Source organism: Pantherophis guttatus, chromosome 6 (assembly GCF_059756535.1).
Source record: "Pantherophis guttatus breed Tessera chromosome 6, ASM5975653v1, whole genome shotgun sequence".
NCBI lineage: Eukaryota > Metazoa > Chordata > Lepidosauria > Squamata > Colubridae > Pantherophis > Pantherophis guttatus.
Genome location: NC_142068.1, coordinates 87,965,443 through 87,982,418, shown reverse-complemented (window position 1 = coordinate 87,982,418; position 16,976 = coordinate 87,965,443). Strand labels below are relative to the sequence as shown.

The following is a 16,976-nucleotide window of genomic DNA, read 5'->3' as shown; positions in this document are numbered from 1 at the left end:
GGGATAGACTAGACTAGACTAGACTAGACTAGACTAGAATAGAATAGAATAACAGAGTTGTAAGGGACCTTAGAGGTCTTCTAGTCCAACCCCGTTAGGCAGGAAAACCTATACCATTTCAGACAAATGGTTAACCAGTGTCTTCTTAAAAACTTCCAGTGTTGGAACATTTACAACTTCTGGAAGCGAGTTGTTCCACTGATTAATTGTTCTAAGTGTCAGGACATTTCTCCTTAGTTCTAAGTTGCTTCTCTCCTTGATTAGTTTCCACCCATTGCTTCTTGTCCTGCCTTCAAGTGCTTTGGAGAATAGGTTGTCTCCCTCTTCCTTGTAGCAGCCCCTGAGATACTGGAACTCTGCTATCAGGTCACTCCTAGTCCTTCTTTTCATCAAATTAGACATACCCAGTTCCAGCAACTGTTCTTCATATGTTTTAGCCTCCAGTACCCTAATCATCTTTGTTGCTCTTCTCTGCACTTTTTCTAGAGTCTCCACATCTTCTTTACATCGTGGCGACCAAAACATGATGCAGTATTCCAAGCGTGGCCTTACCAAGGTATTATAAAGTGGTATTAACATTTCATGTGATCCTGATTCTATCCCTTTGTTGATGCAGCCTAGAACTGTGTTGGTTTTTTTGGCAGCTGCAGCACACTGCTGGCTTATATTTAAATGATTGTCCACTAGGACTCCAAGATCCCTCTCACAGTTACTACTATTGAGTAAGGTACCACGTATTCCTTGCTCAATAGTAGTTGTACATAAATGGTTCCTTGTTGAATTGAACTGCTCTCTAGGAATCCGAAGAGTTGCTTTGCAAGAGGTTTATTTATCACTTTATCCCCACAGTGGCCATCACTCCCTTAACTCTTTCATTCCTACCCTTGGGTTTTCAGCACTCCCTGAAGTTTCATGACTTGTCTGTTAAGCAATGAAAAAGTTGAGAAACTCCACAGCTGAGTTGTGCTTAGGACCTCTGATGGCTACCATCCAGCCATGGAGGAATCTTCGACTTGGACATCCCTTAAACTTCTACTTCTACCCTCTTTTGAACCCCGTCCGTACCTGCTTATGAGGATAAACATTGATATGGCACTTGATACATTCTTGTCCCATGTTGGCCCACGAGTTCCCACTCATCCATTTTCTCTTGCATTTGGGGCACTTATATTCTCCAAAGCAGCGTTTCTTCCCTTGATATGGAGTCAAGCCTTCTCCTTTTGGACGAGCCTGAGAACAAGAAAGAGAGAGAAAACAGTCTTAGTGAAGGCTAGAATCTATCTATATATATATATAAATGGCTGTGTGTGTGTTTGTGTATGTTCCAGCATAACTCTGGAACGCCTCAAGCAATTTCAACCAAACTTGGTACACAGATGACTTACTCTCTGGAAACAAATACTGTGGAGGTAAAACACTCCTAACACCCGTCGGTGTGTGTGTTCTGTTAAAATACAGCCTGTTGTGCCTTAAAATGGCTTTTACTGTACTGCCTTAAAATGGCTTCTACTGTGCAGCACAGTGGAGTTGCCATGGTAACGGCTTCACAGTACTCCACAAGAGGGCTGCTTCTGGTAAGGGGGAAAATCCAACATTATAAATTACGTTTGGTCTGGACAATTTCAACAAGGCTTTGATTAGTCTTGAGGACAAATGTATGGCCATGGTCAATAAAACATTATTGCAACTTGGCCTGCCTGCACCACTACGAGACCGGCACGACGTACGTCACACAGATTACATACGAGAAAAGAACTACAACGTCCAACAGCTTAGTGCATATATCGTGGACAAGAAGTCACTTCTAAATCAAGATCAGAAAAAAGCATACCAAATGATCATGGATCAGCTAGCAAAAGAACAAGATGGTTTCATGTTACTTGACACTTCTGGGGCTACAGGGAAAACATTTTAAACTAATTCAATTCTCGCCGAAATCAGGGCTCAGGGTGAAGTTGCTCTTCCTGTCTAATACAGGTTGGCTGGGTTAGCAGCTAGTAGAAAATAAAAATGCATTTTCTTTGCCGATTGCATTAACAGAACAAGAACAAGAACAGCAGCTACGTTATAACAAGGTCAATCTGTTTGGAAACCGAAAGGAACATGCAATTTTCTGAATTGTTTGCCTTCTGCAGGTTTGTTTATCTTTCAGTTCTCCCGAATGCATCTCTCCTTGCATTTCTGACTTCAGGAAAATAGGGGTTTTTTTTTCTTCTTTTCATCTATGCTTTTTGAGTTGGCTTAATAAAGATTTTAAGGAAAGTTCAACTGGGACTGACAGGTGTCAGCTAAAAGTTTAGAGCAGGGGTGTCCTGCTCTATAGAAGAATAAATAGAATTAAAAATGGGGGAGGGGAGATAAACACATTGTGGTTAATTATCAGTGTGTCAAAGACATGTGTGAAGGACTGAGAATACTCAGAATAATATAGGAGCAATAACATGAAATATTTTGGAACGTGCTTCAGGGAGGATCCAAAGAACTCAAGTGCAACCAAGGACAGCAGGATTTACTATCATTCCTTCTTTAAAATATAGATTATCCTTCCAGTGTATTGATTAATAGAGATATAATTTCAGTTTACAGTATACCTTGCCTATTGTCCATAGGGAAGAGCTGAAAAACAAAGATTGGCAATTTTAAGATTTGTGGACTTCAACTCCCAGAATTCTCCAGTTGGCTGACTGAGTTGAAGTCCACAAGACTTCAATTTACCAAACTTGGTTTGGAGGTAAAATTTTGCATCTGTGTGCCATCCTCTAGTGGTGAACTGGATTCTATATTTTACAATCTTTTGTTTTCAGCTCTTCCCTATGGTCAATAAGCAAGGTATACCAAGAGATGGGGGGGAGGGAGGAAGGAAGGGAGGAGAAGGAGGCAGGAAAGATTAGATAGATGATAGATAGATAGATAGATAGATAGATAGATAGATAGATAGATAGATAGATAGACAGATAGATGATAGATAGATTTTAGTAGATTGATAGATGATTGCTAGATGGTAGATAGATTGATAGATGATAGATAGAAAAAGAAAAAAGAAAGAAATGAAAGAAACAAAGAAAGAATGAAAGAGAGAGAGAGAGGAAGAAAAAAATGTTTAAAGATACTCTGTTTGTGGCTGGCAGAGGCCATATTTGAACAAAATACACTGAAAAATACATTCCTTTGATCAGTTTCAAAGTCGGAATTGAAACAAAACTGGCCTTCAGAGATTGTTAATGATGGAATTTCTTTGAAGGGGATTCCAGCTCTATGATGCATTTCAAAAGATGGCTGCTTCCATTTTTCCAATTGCCGGAAAATGCAGCGAAGCTTTCCCTTCCTGCAATTAGCCATCTTTCCCCCCCCCTATTCCTTGGCTTCCTTGGTAATTTCACCCGGCAGAGGGGGGGGGGGGTATTTTTGGCTGTCCCACTTTTCAGCCACAAAATATTTGGGCTAAATGCAAAAGTTAAAACCCTTGGACTTTAGCAGTAGTTCTTGCCATTCCTTTGCATTCACCAATCATTGTTTTTTTTCCTTTAGTTTTTCTTTTCTATGTAGTTGTTTTATTATCTCCCTTCTGGAAACCGTGAATCATAGCTTCGATGGATCTGGTGATCTCTGTGTTGCAATATTTTCAGGATCAGACTCAATAAAGATAATAGGAGTTAGAGCTTTAAATATATTTCTTTTTAATTATGATAGGCATTCTATATTCACTGAATATTCAAGGTAGAAGCCAGTGAGAATGGTGAGGGTGGCTCCTTATATATACAAGGGGTGGAGCTAGGAATGGGAGTGGTAAGTTATGAATACATTAAAGTCCAAAGAATAAGTTAACCTCTGATGTTCCATATATACATTATTTACACATTGGAGAATAAGGCATTTACATCTGACAAATCCCCCTCTAAATGCCGGTTCGTTACACAACACCAATTACATTCTGATTCAGGACAATATAATACATATAATTTAGAAGTTAAATATTTGTGTTGTTTAGAAGGTAAGGGTTTTGTTAATATGTCAGCTAATTGTTCAGAAGTATCGCAATGTATTGCTTTAATGAATCCGTCTTGGGACAGTTGTCTCACATGCTTAAACTTTATATCAATATGCCTGGACCTTTGTCCAATTGCATCGGATCTGGATATTTCAATGGCCGCTTTATTGTCTTCATGCATAATAAATGGTAAAGTGGGTTTCTTCCAAACATCAGTGATCAGATCATTGAACCATACAAGGTTATTTGCAGCCTTGGACAAACAAACATATTCCGCTTCTGTAGTAGAAGTGGCTACTAGTTCTTGTTTACCAGTATACCAGTAAACTGGACAATCATTCAATAGAAAAACATAACCAGAAGTACTCTTTCTGCATGATGTATCACCAGCCCAATCTGCATCAGCATAACAAGTAATTTTTGGTTCTCTGTCATTATTGGGTTCCAACATTAAACAAAAATCTAATGTACCCTTCAGATATCTTAGAATTCTTTTGACAGCTTCCCAATGATACAAGGTTGGTTTACTAACATATCTTGACAATAGATTGAGAGGTAATGCAATATCTGGCCTAGTCCAATTAGATATATAGAGGAGTGAACCTATAACTGATCTGTAAAATGTGTTGTCTTTAAACTCAGGGGAAGATTCATCAGTGTTTCTAAGAAAATCAGTTTGCATAGGGGTGTCACAGGTTTTGGCATTATTTAAGTTACATTTGTTTAGGAGTTCGATGATTTTATCTTTCTGTGTAAGTTTGAATCCCCTTTTAGTTTTGTTAATTTGCACACCAAGGTATTTATTCACTTTACCCAGGGATTTCAGTGAGAAGTGTTCATTTAACTTATTTACAAAGATTTCCCTGCTCTCTTTATGCTTTCCAATGTATAAAATATCGTCCACGTAAATTAATACAAATTCAATATGATCATTACTCTTTTTTACAAAGAAACAGTTATCGGCAGTGGTGGCGTTGAAATCCATGGTCTTAAGTACTTTTACCAAGCAATCGTACCATCTTTTGCCGGATTGCTTTAATCCGTACAGACTCTTATTTAATAACCAAATTTCGTTCTTATTAGTGTATTGACTGTGTGGTGCTCTTACATATATTTCCTTATCTAATTTTGCATGTAAGTATGCGGTCTGTATGTCATATTGGAATACGTCCAGATTGAGTGCAGATGCTACTACAAGGGCTGTTTTGACACTCTCTGTTCTCACTGTGGGTGAATATGTATCAGTATAGTCTTCTGGATATTTTTGTGCATAGCCTTGTGCAACTAGTCTAGCCTTGTATAAGGTATTGCCTCCTTCTAAGTTCTTAATTTTATAAATCCACCTGGTACCTATAATTGTTTTATCCTTAGGTGCGATCGCAGGTGTGAATACATTCAATCCTTGTAAACTTTCCATCTCTTTTTCCATAGCTAGTTCCCATTTTTCTCTTTCTTCATGTGGAAGTTTCAATACTTCTTCATATGTATTAGGTGTTATTTGTTCTCCATTCATATGCATTATGTAATCTTTGTATTTATTTGGTATTTGGTTTCTATTGTTTCTAATAGTTCTTTCAGGCTTGCTATGGTTATCATGCAAATATCTAGCTTCCTTTTTTGTTAATGTGTCTGTCTTTATTTTATGCTGACTATTAGTCCAAGTTTTGGTTTTGTTCTTACTTTTGTTAATATTTTGATTTTCTGTTGTTCCTTCCTCGCAAGATATCGTATCTTTACATTTATTAGGAAATATTTCATTAAGGTGCAATTTTGACCAATTGGCCTGTTCATGGAACACAGCTGTTCTGGATACTATAAATTTGTTATTACCATCAATGAATCTGTACCCTTTGGTTCCAGTTTCGTATCCCATGAATCTTAATCTCCTGGATACGTTTTCTCCCTTTCTCCTCAATTGTTTAGGTATGTGTACGTCTGCAGTGACTCCAAATATGTGCATGTGTGATAATTTGGGTTTTCTATTGTACATCACCTCATATGGTGTCTTATTCACAATACTGGACCAGGTTCTATTTTGAGTGTAATTTGAATAATGTAATGCCTCTGACCAAAATTGTTTGCCTAAACCAGCATCCTCTAATGTGCACCTAATCATGGTTTGTAGTGTGGAATTTTTCCTCTCTGCAACTCCATTTTGAAATGCAGAAAAAGGATTGGACGTGAAATGTAACATTCCTCTATCCTTTAACCATTGGGAGAATTCTTTAGACATGAACTCACATCCCCTATCAGTCATAATTTGCTTTATTCTGATATTATGTTGTGTTTCTATACGTTTGTAGAATTCCTTAAATTTCTGAAATGTTTCATCCTTGTGCTTTAATGTGTAAACAAAACCATATCGGCTGTAGTCATCCACTATTGTTAGGAAGTAACGTTTTCTATAGGTAATTGAGGGACTTAATGGACCAACTAAGTCCATATGTACCAAATCAAAAATATTGTTAGTTGATCTGTTAGATTTTTTTGGTCTGGGACTGGTTTTTAGTTTGGTGGATTTACATACTGAGCATTCCAAATAATTTTCACAATTTTTTATTTTGACACCTTCTGCGTGTTCAGTCATTTTTTGTACTACAGGAAAGCTTGCATGTCCTAACTTCCTGTGTAAGATGTGAGCACACTCATCATGAATTGGTTTACCTATTTTTGGTTTCTTTTCCTTGTATGTATTTTTGTGATCATGAGTTATTCTACACTCATCATTGTCACTGTTACTGACATTTTCATCATCTGCTTCAATACAATCTTCCATATTTGAATCAATGTTATGTAAACATCTTTCTTTAGTTATCAGATAGGGTAGACCTCCTTTTATCATTACAGTACCTACATTTGTTTTGTTCTTTTCTATAGTTGCTTTCCCCTTTGAGAAAACTATATTGATATCAGATTCTCTGCTTAATTTTATGGCACTTAGTATGTTGTGAGGTATTTCTGGGATTAATAATACCCCCTCTATTTTCCCTAGACCAGGCAAGGTCACATTTCCTTTGCCTAGTACTTGAACCTTTTCTTGATTAGCTACCTTTATCACAAACTTATCTTCTATAAATGAAGATAATATACTTTTGTTGTTGGTGGTGTGATTTGTTGCACCAGAATCAATAAGCCAATTGTTATTCTCATCCTGCTGTGTTCTGGTGTTGTCTTGTTTATTTAGCCCATTCAGTGACCCAGATTTCCTCTCTTTTGAATTTTCTCTACCCCCTCTACCTTCTTTGTAATTTGGTGGACTTCTATATTTGTGTCTATCTGTGGAAGATTGTCTGTAATTATATTTGCTCTTATATTCTGGCCTATGTCTCTCTCTTGAGACTTTGGGGCAGTCTCTTCTACTATGTTCCCTGGATCCACAATTGTAGCATCTAAAGGCCTCATTATGTTTATCTTGAAAGACTACTTTCCTAAAAGGTTTGTGGTCTGTTTGGTTACTGGATCGATTTTTTCTTGAATTGTCTTCTGCTATCAATTTGTTAGATAGGCTTTCTATGGATAAATATCCCAAATTAATGGTATCTAAGTGTGACATAAAGCTATCCCATGATGGATCAAGTGAATTGATAATAACACTTTTCATTGTTTGATCTGAAATCACTTCCCCCCTCAATTGTAGCTCAGCTCTTATTTTGTTTAGATTTATCAAATGCTCACTTATAGAAACCCCTGGTTTTACTCTAGAGGAAAAGAAATCCTTAGACATTCTTGTGGTTGTAGCTACGCTATCGCTGTGAAATAGATTAAACATGCATTGAATTATTTCTGATACTGTTAGGTTTGGTTTGATGCTATGATACATTGCAGGAGACACGCTAGATATTATTATGAAAAATGCTCTATGATGTAAACAATCTATTTTTAAGGTCCAAGGTCTTCTTGGAGGGCTAGTTATAAAGAATAGTAAATTTTCTTTCATGAAAATAACCTGAAGCTGTTGATACCACTCTTGTAAATTAATGCCATCAATTCTAAGTTTTGGGAAGTCACTGGGTAAGTTACCTACATTATTCTGTCCATTACTTACAACCTGGGGCAGTCCGTGATCTCTCAAGTGCAGGAAATTACAGAACGGCATTGGGATGCTTGCAATGAGTCTGCGCGGTTCTCTGGCCAGTTCAAGTCCTTCTGGGTCGTCTACGTAGTTTCGCACATGCGCGTTGCTCATTTCTTCTTTGGTGGCGTCGTGGAAGGTTCTCTCCCTTTCAGCTCTCTCGATCCGCTCCTCCTCAGATGAGTCGGTCTCTGGCTCGGTTTTTGGGGTTCTGGTGGTGGCGACGGTTCTTTTCTTCTTTTTGTGTGCGTTGGCATTCGATCTTGTCTGTGGTGTAGGGCGAAATCGGCATGGCTCTCTGGGCTCGGGCGTCGTCGCTTTCGAAGTCAGGATGGGAGCGTGCAGGTCTTGAGTCGCCGGTTTGATTTCTTGCTTCTTCGTAGATGTCTTGGTAATTTTCAGTCTTGGCCCAAAAGCAGCAAAAAGCGTTTTCATTGCTGATTTTACTTGAGATTTTGTTAAATCGTCTTCACTTTCTGATTTTGAATCATCTGAAGAGTTTGAGACTTCTTTCTCACTTTCTTCGTCTGATAGTGTTTTTCGCGCCAGAAATTTTGAACTGAGCGTTTTGATTGGCTCTGCTTCATTCTCTTTTGAAGTTCGTTGAAACCAAGATGGCTGCCATTCAAAATTTCGCGCGGGATCACATCTTTTCTTTTTAACAACTATTTTCTCAGTAGTCATCTCACTTACGGTTTTTTGATCTTTGGGTTTTTCTTTAATGACGTTTTTCTCTCTCGCTGCTCCGCTGTTCTTCAGCATCTCCTGGAGGTCCGCGATGAGATTTTCATCATTCTTTTGGCTTTTTAGTATCTTTAATATCTCTGACCTGAGTTCGTTATTTTCTATTTCGATTTCTTTCTGGTCATTATTTTCACTCATTAGTTCTTCTTCTTCAGTGGTGTATTCTTCGGATTCTCTCGAAATCGCATTGGTGGATTCGTTGGTCATCTCTTGATCAGTTTCTATTTCTTTGCTGTAGGCCCTGGTGTTGGGCCTATCTTTCTTGGACATTTTTAATTACTTATTGAGTCAATTAACCATCCTCTGCTACCAGCTTGTTGCAATATTTTCAGGATCAGACTCAATAAAGATAATAGGAGTTAGAGCTTTAAATATATTTCTTTTTAATTATGATAGGCATTCTATATTCACTGAATATTCAAGGTAGAAGCCAGTGAGAATGGTGAGGGTGGCTCCTTATATATACAAGGGGTGGAGCTAGGAATGGGAGTGGTAAGTTATGAATACATTAAAGTCCAAAGAATAAGTTAACCTCTGATGTTCCATATATACATTATTTACACATTGGAGAATAAGGCATTTACATCTGACACTCTGTGTGTGGATATTGTTATCTCTTATGGTTACTCAACATTCCCTAACAGCTCTAACTGTTTCATAATTGTTTGGGGTTCTATATCAACCTAATAAAATTAAAATTCTGGCAGTATAAACATTTCCTTTATTTTATACAGATGCCCCCATTATTGAAGACAATTCTTTTTTGTTTAAAATAATCTTTATTTACATTTTTCATTAAAAAAGAAAGACAACACACCATATAAATAACATACAGAACAATACAACAAATAACAAGCATACCTATAAGTAGTGCCTTAATAACCTAGTATTCGGTACAATATATCTATATTATATTCCGGGGCAGACAGAACAATTTATATACCTTTATAGATCAATTAGGTCTATCCAACCTCACTTTACTTGTATAGTATAAGTTTCTCAATAGATATAGTTCCTCATCTAGTTTGGGTTATAATTTTCTTTCTCTAGCCAAATATATATTTTTTCCCAGGATAAACATGTTTGTGTTTGGTCTCTATCTTTTAGTTTTTTAGTCAATTTATCTGCTTCAGCACATTCTAAAATCTTCTTTATAATTGCCTCCTCTGATGGGATATTTTGTTTTTCCAAAGTTGAGCGTACGTCAATCTCGCCGCTGTGATAATGTGTAATGCAAGGTACCATAAGTCTTTTTAAATATTTTCTGGTTTGGAGCTGAGCAGAATTGAATTGAAGATAATTCTTCAGGTTTTTTTTTCTTCCTCGTTGAGTTGTCCAAGGACACCAATTCATTTCTTTCCTAAATGTCTTACTTTGCGCCTAGTAAAAGTGATGGTCACTCTCTGGGTGTAATAAACCATGTATTAAACTTCCCCTCTACTGCCTCTCAGCACTGATGATGGTACCTAGTTTGGTAATGAAATATCAGAGAGCCCCTGTTGTGGCCTGCCAGCTGCCAGTGGAGCTGGCGGCAGACTTAGATGATGAGGAGGTTGGGGAGGAACTTGGGCCAGTTCTGGAGTCTGGGAAAGGCTCTGATGGATGCTCTGTGTCAGAAGCAGAGATAGAGCCAGGGCTATCTGACATTTCCCAGCTACCAGAGGCAGCTGACTTTGGAGGTGGAGATAAGTGGGGAGGAAGAACAGCTGGGACCTGTCCCAGATCCACATATGCTCAGAGCTCAGAACAATGGAGGACAAGGAGTCGACTCAGGAAGCAAGGCACACCTGGATGCTGGATGCCCCCTCCCTTGCTGGGGAATAAATAGAAGAAAAGGGGAGTGGTGGTCATAGGAGACAACAGTTCGTCTCATCGTGTTTTGTGCCTCAGAGACTGCTTGCCAGAACTTAATTTGCAGCTTTGGGGCTGGAAGCTCATGGCCTGGCAATTATCTCAAGGAACTGATAAGATCTATTACTGCAGTTAACTCCTTGAAGGACTCTTGCCTGGACTGTTCGGTGTGTGAATGCCATTAATTCACAGGAGATAAATAAAAAGGGGTTTTTCAGGACAAGGAGTCTGTTTCTTGTTTCTGCTAAGGTTGGGTCAGAATAGCCCCCAGGACCCCATTTCTACTCCAATATACCATTTTAATTACACTTTTAAAAAATGTCAGACTTTTCTTTTCGCAGAAATTCTGCATCAAATATCCCCGTAATGCTAAATCTCTTTTCCAAGATCCCCAAAAGCTGATTTTTTTTGGCCAAAGAGGTTGTAGAAAAAATGCTTTTAAAAATAAAAATAAAAATCCTCTGATCATTGCACGGGTCAGCTGGGCATTTGGGGGGGGCAGGGATTTTTGCTACCGGTCCTCCGAACCACCCGCTTCCATCGCTACTGGATCAGGTGATCCGGTCTGAACCGGGAGCATTTCACCCCTGGACTGGATGTTAAAACATATCCCCAAGGACTTGGGGTGACATGATAGAAGTCTTCCAATATCTCAGGGGTTGCCACAAAGAAGAGGGAGTCAAGCTATTCTCCAAAGTGCCTGAGGGCAGGAAAAAAAGCAGTGGGTGGAAACTAATCAAAGAGAGAAGCAATGTATTGATAGTGAGAACAATTAATCAGTGGAACAACTTGCCTCCAGAAGTTGTTGCTCTTACACTCGAAGTTTTTAAGAAGAGATTGGACAACCATTTGATTGAAATGGTTTAGGGCTTCCTGTCTGAGCAAGGGGTTGGACGAGGAGACCTCCAAGGTTCCTTCCAACTCTTGTTATTCTTTCATAAATGGGGAGGAAGTAGAAGCTGGCTACAGAAGGCAAGGAGAAAGTAGACCGCATACATAGACTCAGTCAGGAAGATATAATGGATAAGCTTGTCTAGCTTTTTGGTCATCATCATTTAGATTCGAAAAAAAAGCCCTGAAGCATCTTTTCTTTGGCGGAGTGTTTAATGGAACAGCTGGAGTTGTTTCCAAAAAAAATAGAGATTTCCAACCCAAGGCATGTCACCAAAGCAGGGAAGAAGTCGGTGATCAAATGATTGTCTTTGTCAATTCCCCAAATGATCCCTGTCAACTAAGATGAAAACCAAAAAAGCTGAAAGGACATTAGATACAATGCTGCAATTGAGAAAGCATTAATTTAGAGAGACAGTTTGGTACATAGGTTAGAAACGGGAGGCTGTGAGTTCGAGCCCCATCTTGGACACAAAAGCCAGCTGGATGATCTTGGGCCAGTCATACTCTTTCAACCCTAAGAAGAAGGAAATGGCAAACCATTTCTGAAAAAAACTTGTCCAGGCAGTCTCTTCAGAATCGGACATGGCTGTATGGAATTTTAGAAAATTCCAACGATATACCGTATTTTTCGGAGTATAAGACACACCTTTCCCCCCCCTCCCCTAAAAGAGGCTGAAAATGTGGGTGCGTCTTATACTCCGAATGTAGATTTTTTGAAACTTTTTTCCAGCCCTAACGAGGTGCTAATGAGGCTCTAGTGAGTGATATTCCCAACTTTGCCTGCTCTCTCAACTCTCCGCTGTGCTTTAACAAGGCGCTAGCGAGTGAAGCGATTTCCATGCTTTGCTCCGACTCTCAGCTGTGCTTTAGAAGCTTTTTTTCAGCCCTAACTAGGCGCTAGCCGAGTGAAGCGATCTCCCCCCCCCCGTGCTTTGCCTGCTTTTCTCATTGCTGCTTCCGCTCAGCTGTGCCTTAGAAGCTGTTTTTTATCCCCAAGCAGGGGATAAAAAAACCCAGCAAAATAAATGTGCTGAAACTGACCAGACTAAGGACGCTAGCCAGATGAATACCTGGTAGACAGTCCCCCCCCCTCTATTTTCCTCCCCAAGAACTAAGCTGTGTCTTATATTCCGGTGCGTCTTATACTCTGAAAAATATGGTTTGTTAATAGAATTCTTGCAATGGCTATGCAGCATATGATGATATGCAGACTGGAAATAAGAGAACTGAGACTTCGTTACTTCCAGATCATAAGCCTTGTCTTCCTTTCTAAATTAATCTGAGATTGAGGCTATACTGATTTCCAGGTTTTGTTGGGCATCAGCAGAGGTGGTATTCAGATGGTTCGGACTGGACCTGCCTACCCGCCTGGCTGCAATCCTGTCCTATATCGTTGTGTTTTTGATGCTGCATGCAAGTGTGGATGGTGCACGTGAGCGAATTGCTGTGATGTTGCACGCATGTGCGGATGGAACACGCAAATGAATTGCCATGTTTTGTGACACCGCACACATGCACGAATGGCACATGCTCACATTTCCAGTACTGAGCGAACTGGTTGCTACAGTATGTGAATCCCACCTCTGGACATCAGGATACCATGTCTAAGAGTATAGTTATATGTAAGTCTACAACCCTAAGAAAATGGCTTGTATGGGCTGTAAGATGATCAATGCTCATTGGTCAGTACCTGCATATCATGTCCTCTCAAGTCCATGTCTGAAGTGCTTTTACTTCCCCTGCTTTTTAGCTTTTCCCTGGGTTTCTGGGTTTGCCTTCACAACTATGGCAGCCATATTGCCTTGGGCATCTTGATTTAAACATGCTAGCATGTTGCTACAGCAATCCTAGCAGATGGGAGAGGAAGCAAACCAAGGTTATTTTCTGCTGCACAGTAACCCGCAACTGTTTTTTCCACAGCATTTGCCAGGATTCAACTGAATTTACAACAAGTTCATGGGATCAAGAGAAATATCATCCCGTATTGCCTAGATCAGGGGCCTCCAACCTTGGCAACTTTTAAGACCCGTGGACTTCAACTCCCAGAATTCAGCTGAGGAATTCCCAACCCTAACTCCCCATCCCCAATATATAACCTGTCCTCTTACTAGGCTAGAAAACAGTTAGTCCTCGCCTTACGACCACAGCTGAGCCTAAAATTTCTGTCGCTAAGTGAGACATTTGTTAAGTGAGCTTTACCCTGTTTTATGACCTTACCTGCCTTAAGTGAATCACTGCAACAAATAAGTTCTTATCCCAACCAATATACGTACATCCCTATAGTATACTATCTCTGAACATCGAAACTATGTTTTATCATGACTGTTTGATATAGATCTATCGCTATGAATCTGTCTGTCATTTTGAAAGCCACCTTACTCTGTTTGCCAACATTTCTGTTCATGAAACTTATAAATCAGGTAAGGATCTTTGGGGAAAAAAAAACTCATTTGGGGATAATCTGCCTTGCCTCCTGCACATGTATATGTGGCCCCCGCAGTGCCCCGCATGCACCCCACCCTGGATGTGCCCCGCCCCCCATGCATGCATGCACACACCCTGCCCCCTGCTCATGTCTGCATGGACCCCACAGGTGCCCCACCCCCACACATGCGCATGTGGTCCCTGTGTACACCCCACTCCCCGCAGAGACCCACAGGTGCCCCGCTCCCCAGCAGAGACCCACATGTGCCCCGCCCCCCATGCATGCATACGCACACCCTGCATGCCCCCTGCCCCCTGTGCATGTCCGCACAGACCCTGCACATGCCCCGCCCCCACACATGCGCATATGGCCCCACCCCCCCCACATGACCTGCCCCCCTCACATGTGTGCACAGCCCTCACACATGCCCCATCCCCTGTGCATGCATGGCAGAGACCCATAGGTGCTCCACCCCCACACATGTGCATGTGGTCCCTGCATACACCCCACTTCCCACGCATGCCCTGCCCCCCTCATATGTGTGCACAGCCCCCACATGTGCCCCGGCCCCCCGTGCATGCATGGCAGAGACCCACTGGTGCCCAGCCCCCAACAATCATCTGGGCAGTGGGAGGCGTGTGTGCATGCACGGCAGAACTGAACTGGGGTGACGGCTCATGTGCCCACAGAGAGGGCGCTGTGTGCCACTTGTGGCACGCGTGCCATAGGTTCGCCATCACGGCACTACTTGCAAAGTTCCTAGCCAAGATATCTGAGAAACATCTTGAAAGAATATCTTGAAAAAATATATATCTTGAGAAATAAAACAAACAAAGAGGAGACTCAACCTGTTTCCCAAAGCACCAAGAGGGCAAGACAAGAAACAATGGATGGAAACTAATCAAGGAGAGAAGCAATCTAGAACTAAGGAGAAATTTCCTGATAGTGAGGACAATCAACCAGTCCTCCAGATGTTTTGGGTGCTCCATCATTGGGGGGTTTTAAGAAGAGAGACTGGACAACCATTTGTCAAAAATGGTATAGGCTCTGCTGCTTGAGCAGGGGGTTGGACTAGAAGACCTCCAAGGTCCCTTCCAACTCTGTTAGTCTGAAAAATAATGGCAAAAAAGACATGAAGGGCAAAAAAAATAAAATAAAAAAGACAAATAACCTTTCCCACTGCCCCATTTTCTTCAGCCACTGCAGACCTCACCACAACCTTGTATAACAGGTTGTCTCAAGACTGTGGCTCACAACAGCCCATTGTGCCCCAAAGCCCTCCTTACCTTTTCAGAAGATGAGCCCCGTTTCTGAGAACGTTTGGAGCCAGGCATAGTGCTAGTAGGCTTTTTTTAAAGGTGTTCTTCAGAAGAAGAAGTGGAAGAAGAGAAATTTATTGGGAGAGAAGGCATCACAGGACCTCCAGCTGATGGGAGACAGAAGGATTTCAGACCTCCAGAGGAAAGTCTGAAAGCCCTTCAGCAAACTGGTTGGCTGGAGACTCCAGAAACAAACCACAGGCAACCAAATTGATGTTTGGGTCTATTTAAATTGTCTGGAGCCAAGGAAGCTAACAGGGAGGGAGCAAGGAGTTGTTTCAATTACAAACTGAAAGTAGGCAGGAAACAAGCACAAGAGAGGAGAAATGAAAGTGAAAACCTAAAGCAAGCAAGAAGAGAAACCAATCAGGTAACAAAGGTAGAAGAAAAGGAAATAGAAACTTAGGAAGAAAAGAGAGGGGGGAAGGAGCCGGTAATAGAGATTTCACACACACACACACACACACATTCAGTAAATACACATGTTCATTTAACTGGTGGCTGCCACAACAGATTTTAATTAAGCAAATAGCATGAAGAGTGTGCAGTGGTGGGTTGCTCTCGGTTCGGACTGGTTCGCAAGAACCGATAGTAAAACCAGCGGGAGGCACCGCCCACAGCCCCGGATGTCATCATCGGTAATCTGCGCATGCGCAGAAGCAAGGCACGCGCACAGGAGCAAAGCAAGCACACGCGTGAGATTCCATTGCGAACTGGTAGTAAAGGTAAGTAGAAGCCACCCCTGAGAGTGTGTATTTGTGTGCATGTCATTATTAAACAATTCTGGTTTGTTCCCTCCTCCCAAATTCAAATTCAAATCAAGCTCAGAGTCTGCCATGAATCCATCTGTTGTTTTTACCAGGTTGGATTTTGCAAAATACACTGCCCTGAGTCCTTCGGGAGAAGGGCGGTATAGAAATAAAATAATAATAATAATAATAATAATAATAATATTATTATTATTATTATTATTATTATTATTATTATTATTATTATTATTATTATTATTATTATTATTATTATTATTATTATTATTATTACAACTTTCTGGTGCTAAATCTAGCCTAATCTTTATTGCCCTCCTTACAGAAACTGTGTCTCTCTTAACCCTTATTACATTCTTGGCAGTACGCCTAGATTTACTGTCGCTTCCGGTTCCGGAGCTTCTCAGAGTTTTTTTTTTGTTTGCTTGACTTTCTTAAAGGGGAAGGGTTGTTTTAAGCTTTTTACACCGCTGTTGGGAGGAAATACTCCTATCCAAAGAGAAGCAAATGTATAGAAGAACCTCATGGAGACAAGAAGACTATTGAATAGTGTCTCCCTGATTTAGACCAGTGTTTTGCAAACCTGGCAATGTTAAGATGTGTGAACCTGTTCACCAAAGCACCTGAGGGCAAGACAAGAAGTAACAGACAGAAACCTGTAAAGGAGAGCTAGAACCTGGAATTAAGGAGAAGTTTCCTGACAATGAGAACAATTAACCAGTGGAATGGCTTGCCTTCCAAACTTGTGGGTGCTCCATCACTGAAGGTCTTCAAGGAGAGATTGCACAAGTTTTTAAAAAGAGATAGGAAAGCCATCTGTCCAGAATTGAGTAGGATGGAGTCTCCTGCTTGAGCAAAGGGCTGCATTAGAAGACCTCCAAGGTCACTTCAGACTCTTGTTATTCTGTATTCCAGCTCC

At 40.6% G+C, this 16,976-nt stretch overlaps 1 protein-coding gene across 1 annotated transcript in view; it reads right to left on the bottom strand.

Annotated features, from left to right (window-relative positions):
* The window catches only part of ZCCHC24 (zinc finger CCHC-type containing 24), a 153,918-nt gene that overhangs the window by 12,516 nt on the left and 124,426 nt on the right, over positions 1-16,976 (bottom strand). Inside the window, exon 3 of the mRNA XM_034423443.3 lies at positions 1,066-1,230. Coding sequence (XP_034279334.1) covers positions 1,066-1,230 — 165 coding nt within the window. The remainder of the gene's footprint in view (positions 1-1,065; positions 1,231-16,976) is intronic.